Raw genomic sequence first — 12,349 nt, 5'->3', positions numbered from 1 at the left:
CCTCTCTTATGGAATCAACTTCCAGTTTCTGTAAGTGAAGCTGACACTCTGTCTGCTTTTAAGATTAGACTGAAGGCTTTCCTTTTTTGATAAATCCTATAGTTAGACTTTGGTTTCCAGAATTATTTTTCATTTCTGCTGCTATAGACAGACTGCTGGAGCACAAACTGAGCACATTTCCTCACTCTGCTGTTGTCTTTAGTCTCTTATTATTTCTATCACGTTTTTTCTTTGTCTCTTCCAGAGGAAGGTAGTCCTGGACCAGTTCTTCTGTGTTTGACTGTGTCCCTTTCCTGTCTCCCAACCAGCCGGTCGAGGCAGATGGCCGCCTGTCCTGAGCCTGGTTCTGCTGGAGGTTTCTTCCTGATTAGCGGGGAGTTTTCCTCTCCACCGTTTGCGGAGGATGGGAGACTGTGATGAAGTGATTCAACACAATCTGCTGGCTTCTTCTTTAGATTGTTCTTTTTTATGTACAGTGCCCTGAGACAACGTATGTTGTGACTTGGCGCTATATAAATAAACTGAACTGGAACTTGATTTCTTTGTATATATGGACCAATGGGTTGTTACCGACATCTGGTGAAATTTCATGTCATTAGCACCTCTAGTAATATATTTGAGAAAAATGGTGACGTGTTCAATACTTATTTTACCCGCTGTATATTGTAATATATTGTATTACATCTTCTCCTTTGTCGACGCTCAGAAATGAAGCGATCAGCATGCGCGAGTGCGTGACACTTCATAAAGAATCTATTACGAAGACAAGCATTACRCCATGCCTGATGACATTCACAGTGGGCAACATTAACAAAAATGATCACTTCAGTGGAGCAGTCACTGAGTTTCCAAGGCAACCTGAGCAAGTTTAACCAGAGGACATCACTGAGCAGCGACTGGAGGTGCTGAATAACAGCACTCGAGGGGCGACAAATAAAATAAAATAAAAATATAACTTCAAAAAATTTTAAAACTCTAAGTTGGCATACCGTCCCATCGATTTATCTCAACACAATCTTTGCATCGACATTTTCTTTTGRATGATGTATTATAAAACAAGAAAAATCCTTCAGATACTGCAGGAGAAGATTTAATATGAAGGTTTTTTTACTGATGCACTTCAACAACATCTTTATTTTTAGAGCTCACAGAAATCTGTATAATCTGTTATAATAGCAGAAAAACTTTCTCACTTCATCCTGTCAGAATAAATATCTGTAATTAGAAGACGTAAAGAACTAAAGACATAAATTACCTTAGTTCCTTTGGATCAAAGACCAGCTTGACATCATTGACTATAGTAGGAATATACTTTAGTGCAGCGCCCTGAAAGAAAAACAAGAAAAAAAAGRCAAGCTCACATATGGTCATGTTCACTTGGTCATTACATTCTGTAGTGGTCGTTAGATGGTGAAGTCAGTCATATTTGTGAACACTTTGGTTTTATTGTGTGCAGATGAAACTGTCTGATAAAGCCATGATGCTTCAGCATCTTTCTGTCTTTGTGCTTTACATTGAAAAGATTATAAAGTGGAAACTGTGGCTGGGGGTGAGCTCAGCATACTGCCACAGTATAGAATTTTTTTTACACAGCAAGGCCACATTTGGCCATTTTGTACTTTGTTTACAGAGTTACAACAGCGATACCAGAAGTGCAAAAACTTTTTATTTAGAAATTAAACAACTGAAGACTYGTCCATCCAAAGAAAACCCAGAGTCAGAGGAGAATGAAGACAACAAACCTGCAGAACCRTGTAAGCTGGATGTCTATGACTATGTTTACAAGTGTTGCAGCAAACACAGTGACGTAATAGTTCAGAAAACGTCATAGAAAATAAAGTGAAAAATACGACCCAAACTGAATATAAAAGGTACAGTATCTATTCGGCACTGTGAGAAACTAAATTAAACTAAACTAACCAAGTACACAACAAAGGAGAACRACTAAAAAAGTAGATTATGATTGATTAGTCCCCTTTAAGGACAAGTAGCTCTCTCACTTTAACCTACYATTCATTTAAAAAGGTAACGAGGCACAATTCTCACTCGCCAGATCCTCAAATTTAAACTTAGGTTCATCTAAAAAAATGACCAAATGCACTAAGAATGAGTCCTGTGAAAACTAATCTTGCCTCTTTATCTTTAAGTTAAAGCATTAAAATATTTTTTAAAAAAAAGGACCGCTTTTACAGTAAAAATACCTTTACGTGATTGAAGTAAATATGTGTATGTATAAATGATCAAAAGTTGCAGTTCAATAAACTCGTGAAGTATATAAATGCTGCGGCTGCTTCGAGAGAGTCAATTAATAATGGCAATGATTAACCAGGCTGACACTTCCTGCCCTAACTGACTGCTGCTAAATGCCAGCCAAAGGTGGGTTGGCATGTTTATACAGCAACTGTGCAAATTGGCCTCAGTGCCAGTCTGACTTATAGACATTGATTAACCATGCAGCTGCAGCTCACAGAATGTACTTATTATCGCGCCTGGTTTATATCAGAAACTTGTCAGAAATAATTGCCGACATTTAAGCAAAACTGCGACGAACGGAAAGCAGCGAGATGCTTCATCTCTGCTCGCATCAAGCAGGAACTAACTTTAGACGACAACTCTCCCCTCACCAAAATAATCCTCCCGAGATAGTCATGGCACCCGAACGGAATCCCACTTTAATCCACGCTAATCTCATTAGATAACTGAAGTGTTTTAATATGCACGATGTAACACCTTCATCCCTCACTGCGGGCGTAAAAGATGCGAGAAGCTTAAGACCTGGATTTTTAGATATCTATGTTTTTATTTAGTTACAAACTCAGTCTCTTTTYCTGAAAATGGAAAATCAAACGTTTCCATTTACCCCTTGAAAAACCCATTTTAGGAAAATGTCTCTWTTCATTCGGTTCCCAGCAGCAGCTAAACTCCCACCTGTTGTGCGGCAATGTTTTTTCTTSCAGCTAAAAGCTTCTATTTGTGTCTCGCAACCATCAGAAGCATCTGTTCGTAYGTGTTGATCCAAGTTCGTGTGAGCGTGCGTTTATCAAAGTTTTTGCACAACAGTCCAGATGTTCATCAAGATTTTTTTTCATATAGATATGGAGAAGTATAATGGGACTGCTCATTAGCTGCCACCTGCCACACAGCTCTCACATGAGGCGGCGGGGGTTGGGAAGAAACCAGGGTTCCKCCGTTACGCAGCCGTTCCTCAAGATCAGTTTTTAATTTACTGACAGTAAAGCTAATATCTCACCCAATTACACAGCAACTGACTCCTAATTGACTTCTGAGCTCCTCGTATGGTTGACTGTGCACAGGGATCTACTGTAGGTGTTGCAACGTGCATGCACCCTGTGATTATGTTATCTCTAAAAGCATAGGTATGCAGGACGGGAGCRTGTGCAGGCAAAGGAGAAAGGGAAAAAAACACATATTGGTGTGCTTATTTCCAATCTGAGGTCAGTGAGTTCAGGATACAAGACAGTAAGAATGTATTTAAGTGAAAAGAGAAAGACAGTGGAATAAATACCTTAAGAAGCAGCTAAAGAGCAGAGTGCCAGAGGAGACCCGTACATCACAACAGGCAGGGTCAGACGGAAACGTAGGAAGACGAACCAGAGGAACAAACAGAAATCAAGACACAACAAACAATAAATAAAGCTGAGGATGCAGGAAAAGTCTAAAAGTCTGCACAAAAACTAAAACTTCMTTCTACACTGGCAAGTTTAGCTCCTTTTAGAATAGTCTCACATATTTATTTATAYATTAAAGGAGACATATCATGCTTTTAAAGCTTTCGTTTTCACATTTAAATCTTTCAAATGGGGTCTAAATAAAGTGGAACTGTTCAAAATTCCTCCTTATTGTAACTCCACAAGCCCCTCTTTCACCCCTTTTCTGAGGTGTGTCTCAAATCAACTCGTTTTGAGGCTGTCTCTTTAAATCCAAACAAGGCACACCTCTCGCTTCAAGAGCGTTCCATTCCAGCTTGATAGAGGGGTTTACGACTATATAGCTGCGCAGAATCATTTTATTTACAAATGAATTAAAAGATATTAACAACAGAATATAAAGACAAAACTGGGAGAGACTAAATTAAWTTTTYCTGTACTCCTAGAGACTCCAAGTACACAACAAAATGCATTTAATGGCTATAAAAGGGGATTTTGGATGATATGTCGTCTTTAATATACAAGACTGCTTTGTAGAATGATAAACTTTACAAACTTAAGACACAGATGAGAAGGTCAATACTTTAGGAGCTGCAGTCAGAATTTGTTTTTGTCTTTTGGGGCAGCAGGAGCGGAGACTCTTCCAGTCTCCGGTCTTGCAGGAAGTGAGGAAGACAACATTTAGAGCGCAGTGTTTTTGTTAATGACTGAAGGAAATCGATGCTGYGCGGTCTGGTAAATCCTGGAGCAATTAAAAACAAAACAGCCATGTAAGCACAAACTATTTCCTATAGCTGGAGCTTAGTGTGCGGCACCGTGGTGCAGTGGGTAGAACGGTGGCCTCACAGCATCGGCTGTAGATTTAGAACCTGGAGTTCGTGTGTTCTTCCCTTTGCAAAAACACACGTTAGATRAAATGCTAACTTTAAATTGTCTTCAGGTGTGAGCAACAGTGTGAATAGTTGTTCGTCTCATTTATCTCTCTGTGGTGGATCAGACTCGAGTTACTCCGAGAGCCTCGCATTTATGGTCTGCATGCCAATAATATATTTTGCAGAATCAAATACTTTCTCTGACCTGGATGCCCACACCTGGTTTAGGCAAAAGCACACGGAGTGCTTTAGCATCTTGTTGAGAGTGTCGTGATGAATAAAAAGAAAGACGGGGGTAAAAAAAAGGTAGTGTGCAGATTTATCCCAACTGGTCTCATTATTGCAATTTTTAAAAACATCCAAATGTTTATTTTTATTTTATTTTTTTTGTCCAGTCCTGGTCTTGAAAATCCTCAGTTTGTGAATCTCAGCCTAATTGGTGCAAAAAAGTGACATATTATTGGGGAAAGCCAATTTTTGCCAAGTCAAGTTAAAGTATAGGAAATACTTTGACAGCTATAGAATAAATGTTGCCCCCCCCCCTACTTTTAGAAACAAACAAGTTATTTTATTACTGACAAAACAGATTTCACGGCTTCCTCGTCCTATATATGGGATAAATAGTCGATTCAATAAAAATGTGCTTGGTGAAACTTTTTGTTTGTTRCTGCCAGAACAAATAAAACACGAGCTCTCAGATTGGACCGACTCCAGGGATAAACAAGTAGTTTGTGCAAATTAAATATATATCCGAGACACATTTAACGAACTTCAGAAACCTTTGTGTTAACATTAAACTTTAGCTAAGTGTTTTCCTTTGTCTCCAGATTTAATGCTAAATCATTTTTGCAACAGACGTTTTAAAGTTTTGTTTTTGTGCAGCCTCAATAAGTTACTGTAAGAAGAAGAGTAAAGATGGGAAAACTTTAAACAGCAAAACATAGAAAAGATAATTGTAAAAGACAGAGATGATCAATAAGAAGAAACTCACATATCGACATCTAATAAGTTGCTATAGTAGTAAAAGGATTGGTGCATCTCCCCTCGCAGAGAATGTCATCCAAAGCTAATCACACCAGATTTATTTACTTTTCACACAGCAGCAGTTATTTACTATTCATGCCACAGTAGACATTTCCTGGCACAGAGTTTGAGCGATAGCACGCAGTTGGACTTGTGTGATAATAAGCCTACCTTCACCATGCCAGTGTTCTCTGAATTACTGTTCATCATGTCATTAAAAGATGTGAAAAGGTTCCTCAAGGACTCCATGAAGTCGGCCTCTCCTTTGTTCTCATAGAGCCTGGGAGGAGATGAAGTGGAGAGTTAGTCTGGCAGACGATCATGAGGCCGCTGTTTGTTTCATCCCTGCRCAAACAGCCCCACCTGCGCTGGAAATGACAAGAGTTTGATGTTTCCTCGTTAAATCATTAAACACAGAAAGCAGAAAGGCCCGTGTGTGTGTGTGTGTTATCCATGCAAATATTTTTGGATCAGAACCACAGACATCACTCTTGTCGCCAGCCGGATTAGCATTTAGAACAACATGACAAGACCCTGAAGCTCCTGCCTGTTGTAGTGTGGAAGTAAATATGTGGAAAATGAATGATCCGTGTTGTCGAATACCAGTAAACTGGCAAAAAAAAGTAAAAGTTTGTGTTTTACTTTCTCATCTGTTTAAGGTAGAGGATGACGTTTTTTCTAGGGATGCGCCGATAAATTGGCCGGCCAATTTATCAGGAACAATTTCCTTAACCTTGGGAGATCAGATCAGCCGATACCTGGATAAGATCAGTGGAAAAGACTGGCTTATCTACCTCCACAAAGTGCTGTGAGCACTACCTAATGTCCAGTTAAAATTTATATTGTTTCAAGGGTATTGTTCAAAATTTTTCAATAAAATAAGATTGGAACATCCATCCATCCATTATCTATACCCATTTCTTCCTTTCAGGGTCATGGGGTTCATTGGTGCTCATATCCAGCAGTCACCGTGTGAGGGTCGGGGTACACCTTGGACAGGCCGCAAGTCCATCGCAGTAACATTAGAACATTAAAGGTGTACTATGACCTTATAATACCTGACAGTGATAATTATTTAAAACATCGGTATCAGCCAAAATCGGAATCAACAGGTCAGATTTTTCAAAAAYCTGTGATCGGCTAGAAAACTGTAATCGGTGCACCCTTAGTCTTTTCTGCTAACCRAAGAGTGAAACTTCCTATTCAAATGAGAGACCAAATTATTTACAGGAGATTGATTTAATTCTCAGACTCAAATGTTTATTCACAGACATGCATAGTTACCACACATAACTCAGATGTCATGGAAGGCCCTATCATACTATTATGTTTTACTTGTGCCGACTTATGAAAAGTAGGTTTTGACTCATCTGCTCACAGGTTATATATTCGATCTAAGGGTCAGCATTACAGTATATACACGTCCAAAAGAGGCTTCCARGAGATTTGTTTTATTCCATCTTCARTRATGTCTTMAGTGTTGGACAGAATTTTTGTAAGATGGTATAGTGTGACATAGCCTGGACCTTGCCTTCCTACGCAGCTCCGCTCAATTCTAGTTTCGCTTCTCTGTTCCGTCTGGCATTTCTCCCATAGACAAGGATTTTGCTGGCAGATTTWTAGCCGGGCCAATCAGAGAACAGAACGTCGATTTTCTGCGCAGTGTCTGCTTGTAGTTTATTTTACCTGGACCAATCAACAAACAGAAGGAGGAGTTTTGAACAACGTTAATTTTCTGTGCAGTGTCTGCTAGTTAGTTAGCAATGGCAGTGGAGGAAGTGAATGAAGCCAGCCCGTGTTGATAAGGTTTCATAATTAAATTAAATTTGTCTGACAAAGCAGCAGCTCTCATTTACAGTCGTCTCATTTAGCTCAGTACTTCTCTCCTCTCAGTAGAGTTGTTTACAGCGCTCGCGATTTCCGGTTAGCTTCTTAGCTTAGCCTCCTTCACAGCAACACACACACACTTCAACAGAAGCCACGCCTCCAGCAAGAAATCACTTCTCAATAGCAGCGAGTCCAGACCCTCTGTTCGAAGCAAAGTGAAGGACAAGGGCCTGCTTTTTACCAGGCTAAGTGTGACAGGAAAGTAAACACTTCTAAAATGTAAAAAAAAAAATGTAGGTTTATAATGTTGGAGAGAGGCAAATACTACGCTAAATAAAGACTTGTTGATTTTCTTACTGTTTAAAGTGAATGACTGCAATCAATTAATCACAAAGTATAAAATATGAGACTATAGGTATCTAAAATTCATTTAATGAACCACAAAATTTCCAAATCAATCCTTTTCTGTTAATTTCCATCAGTATAAAAGGACAAAGTAGTGATGCAAGCATGGTCCCCCGAAAACTTGTTTTCTTCATAGTTTTGCAGAAAGCCAATAAATTTTCACTTTCTAGTTATTAGCTGGAAAAAGGCCACATCTTTTTCTTGTTCTAAAAAAACAGGGCTTATTGGGGGAGCTGAAAGGATTTGAAAACAAACACTCCATCACAGCAGGAGGCGGGTGAAATGGAGGCAAACTAGTGCGACTTTGGCGACTGCAACAGATTTCACTTGGCATCTTCYACGGAGGTGGGTTTTGTGATGCTATAATATCTCCCAGGGATGCAGGCATTACACGGTAAAGGATAGTCACTGTTGAGGGCTTACAGAAATCATGGGATTAGAGGCATCCGTCTCAAAGCTCCCACCACAACAATTACTTAAAGCTTCTGCTCACCCACATCACCGCGGAGCTCAGTGAGCTCTGGACAGTTTCATGTCACTGGGGGGAAACCGTGTGATTAAGGTGCTCCTCGACAATTTTACAGAAATGTTCCACTTGTGCACAATAAAAAGCTCTGCTGATGTCAGTTTGGCACCTTGGTGTCAGGCCTGCAATAAAGGCTTCAACAAACCCAATTTTCAACGTGAATTTCAGCACCAGTTCTGACGAAGGAGGAGTGTTGGAAGAGAGGGACGTTGCTTTAGTTTGATATGTGAGGTAGAGGACAAAATGTCCTTCAGACATTGGGCAGGAAACCAATCAAACTCTGCACACTCAATTAGACCAGGATCATACATCAGCCCATCAGCCAGCAGCAGCTTCTTTCCGTGACTCTACAGCATTCTCATCCATTTAACATCCCCAATGCCAATTATAAATGCATCAACAGAAAGTACCAAAAGGATCGTTCGCTTTTACCTGTTTCAACTTTGTTCCAGCTGACCCAATAAAGAAGCGGGAGATGAGTGTGTTTATGCTGATGGGCTCGTGAGTTTGGCGTACGATAATTACAAAAGTAGAAATGAATTTAACGTAACTAAAAATAGAAGTTGAATCAGTCCAACAGATAATTAAGTTTGTAATCATCCACATCTGAGCTTACTGAGACATCATGTGCTGTTAAAGATGACAATTCAATACCCACAAGAACCAGCTTGGGTTGCCAAGTTTCCTGTATTAGCTGGAATGTCCCGTATTTTCAGCCAAACTTAAGTGTCCTCTCAGCACCCTGAGCTGAAGGGGGTTCACGAGGGATGGTACAGAAGTGGCCAAATGCAACGACCGTATAAAACACTGAGGGCATTGAGTCATGCTCACGCTACCCCAAAAGTGAAAAGATCCCCATGAAAGCAACAGACTGTAGCTTCATTTGGCCCATTTACTGAACTTGAGCAGAAAATATAGGCTATTATTTCATTTTTATTATAAATTAATATTATAAATCTAAAAAGGTGCCACAAATATATTATCAAAAAAACTTTTGGCGACCCTATCACAAGCAAAAATGTTTACTGAAACACTAACTCTTAAAAGAATAATGTTATATTTACTAGTGGTGTAGGAAAATATCGATACACTGATATATATAGATATTTCATTTCCCAATACTGTATCGATTTTCTAAAGCCCTGTATCGATTTTTAATTAAGGTTTAAAATGTCAACTTTCCTGCCAGCCGTTCTTTTGATGTTGTAGTTCAGCCTCTGACCACTAGTTACCAGCAGTGAGCCAGCCATTTGGCTCCTCTACGCCTGAGGAGCCAGAGAGTAATGGTAGCATTAGCATTGTGAGTAAACATTAGCTTCATGCACCAATAGCTGACTCTGAGCAGAAAGGTCGACACCCTCTGCCTTCTAAGCTGTGGTAAGGTTACCAACCTTATTAGTCAGAATGTCTGTATTTTAAGCCAAATTGAAGTGTCTCGTCCGGGGCGCTCTTTTTCCGACTGTAGTCAGTCATGTTACGTAAGGCATGCAGGCATGCAGGCAGGCATGCGTCTAGCGCCTGGAGCTTAGGGGGTGTTGTGCGAAATCCAGTTTGCCTGTGAAAATCTGTTCCCCCTGTGTCTGGAGGGCACACTGCAGCCAGAGAGGAGGATCCGACCATTTTCACAGCACTTCTGATCAATTTCTCGTTAAAAGGACTCACACAATCTTAAGGTAACTTTCGGTTTAATCATCAGCTGCTGTTAAAAAAAAACCTCTAAAATGAATAAAAAAATAAAAACCTGGCTTTTTTTAAATCACAGAATGAGTCCTCATCAGTCCTTTTCCAACTTTTCTCATGTTCTCTTTAGCCTCACTATTTATTAGTCAGCCACTAAACACTGTCTTCCAACACATTGTGTGTATTTACAATTTTTTATTGCTGATACAAGAACCAAATATTTCAGTTGTTAAAAATAATCTGTTTCCTCTCTGTAACATGGGAACAAAATAATTTACCTCCAAGTCTTTAACTGTGTTAATTCCTCTCATCATAAACAACAAATCCTGAAGATTTGGGACAATTTGCTCTCTATTGGCCAAAGTTACCTGGATGGAACCAAATATTATTTAGGCTTGTAAGCTACAGTTTGCACTGTTTCAATTAAAGAAAACTATTTTTCTCACAGCATCTTTGATTAATTTTGTCCAGCTGTAGACTAGGTCTCTGTCCAATCAGAGCCAGGTATTGTACAATTGGTGCTTTTAATCAGTTTTCAGTTCAATTAATTCAATCCAAGTCTATGGAACAGTAACAAATATCACCAAAATCACTCTGTCCCTCTAAAGTCGTTCAGAAAATCCAATCGTATCGTTCGCTGATTATCGTGATATATATCGTATCATGAGCAGAATATCTAATATCGTATAGTATCGTGAGATTAGTGTATCGCTACAGCCCTAATATTTACCAGGTAATATAGTAAAACCTTAATTCTTATTTCTCATAAACTTATATAAATTGGTTAGACAGGACCAAATCACAGGTGGTCACATATGTTATTTTAATCCTTCAGATTAGAGTGAAGAGTAGCAAAGCCAAAATATTCTGTAAAAATCTTCAGCCCGTATTTCGCTGTGCAGCTTTAAAACAAAAAAACATGCAGATTACACCAAAATGTGCAACTCAACCAGTGCTATGTTGCACAACACAGATAAAACTTGCAAAAATATTAGAGAAAAAAACAACCATTAACAAAATATAGGCAAAACACAAACAGCCTCAACAGTAGACCAACTACTTAAAGAGTAATTGCACTCATCCTGAAAATCTTTATTCTAACAAATGTTAATGATGGCAATCCTGAATATGTTGTTACAACTCTGCAGTTTCTTATGAGTGTTTATGCAACAATACTCACTGGTTGAAGAGGACTCTGGAGCGCACAATGAACTTGAAGATGTATTCCAAAGCCTTCATGGCCTTCAGCAGCTGCTCCGTCAGCTTCTCTGCATTGTCCACGTAGTTCTTTAATACTTTGGTCAGTTTCCTACAAACATGAATGGTGTGCTCGTCACAAAAAACACCATGTAGTTGACTTTACCTGTCCATCGTCTGCCCATACAAAGGTAAATAAACTCACGTGTAAGCCAGTGTGGCGCTGAAATGTTTGCGGATGTAGGTTTCAAGGACGGGGTTAAAGTGCTGGAACTTTCTGTCGGCTATAAGTCCAATTATGAACACCTGTCAGTGAACAAAGGCATGCTCATTAAAATGTAAACCACAGGCCTGGTAATGAAGAGCACCAAACACTACCTGTCTTATTCAATCTATTGAAATAGATTGGGAAATTACACAAGATTGCATTTGAGCAGAAAGCTATTTTCTCTCAATTCTCTGGGCTGCAGATAATCTCGGACACCTGATGACACAATTCACACACCCCTCCCCCCCCTCATTCTGAAAAAGAAAACTGCTCTTTTGAGATGCAACCCCCCCGACGTTAGGCGCTGGCATGCTAGATGGGATTCAGCGTGATACTTTGTCGTGTAATTCAAAAGCTACATTTACAGACGACCAGTTGAACAGAGTTCTATCATCACTCCAGTTTGTTTGTCTTTTGATAAAATCTTCTTCTGGCCAGATCTTGGTGGAAAATTGGAACTTAATCTCAATTAACATATTATGTGGTACATAAATTAAAGACGTTTTTATGAAATTGACACAAACCATGTCACACTACAGCAGAACATATGAAGATGATTGTTGCAGAGATATAGATGAAGCAGCTAAAACAGGTAGCCTAATGCATACTAAATTTTATATTGATATTAATTTAACATTATAATCATTATTGCCTTTAGAAAAATATTGTGGGGAGGTGGGGTTGTGCACTACAGACCCCTGTGGATTGGCCTAATACACTCACCGGCCACTTTATTAGGTACACCTGTCCAACTGCTCGTTAACACTTAATTTCTAATCAGCCTATCACATGGCGGCAACTCAGTGCATTTAGGCATGTAGACATGGTCAAGACAATCTCCTGCAGTTCAAACCGAGCATCAGTATGGGGAAGAAAGGTGATT

General features: G+C 39.4%; 1 protein-coding gene across 1 annotated transcript in view; it reads right to left on the bottom strand.

Moving 5' to 3' along the window:
- dock1 (dedicator of cytokinesis 1) overlaps nucleotides 1–12,349 on the bottom strand; it is a 242,473-nt gene that overhangs the window by 157,627 nt on the left and 72,497 nt on the right. The window contains exons 21-24 of the mRNA XM_014007051.1: nucleotides 11,404–11,504; nucleotides 11,182–11,310; nucleotides 5,735–5,843; nucleotides 1,256–1,326 (exon numbers count right to left, since the gene is read on the bottom strand). Of these exons, the coding sequence (XP_013862505.1) occupies nucleotides 1,256–1,326; nucleotides 5,735–5,843; nucleotides 11,182–11,310; nucleotides 11,404–11,504 (410 nt within the window). The remainder of the gene's footprint in view (nucleotides 1–1,255; nucleotides 1,327–5,734; nucleotides 5,844–11,181; nucleotides 11,311–11,403; nucleotides 11,505–12,349) is intronic.

This window comes from Austrofundulus limnaeus, unplaced genomic scaffold, assembly GCF_001266775.1.
Source record: "Austrofundulus limnaeus strain Quisiro unplaced genomic scaffold, Austrofundulus_limnaeus-1.0 Scaffold39, whole genome shotgun sequence".
Lineage (NCBI taxonomy): Eukaryota > Metazoa > Chordata > Actinopteri > Cyprinodontiformes > Rivulidae > Austrofundulus > Austrofundulus limnaeus.
Note: the sequence above shows the minus strand (reverse complement) of the source record. Positions and strands in the feature narration are given on the sequence as shown.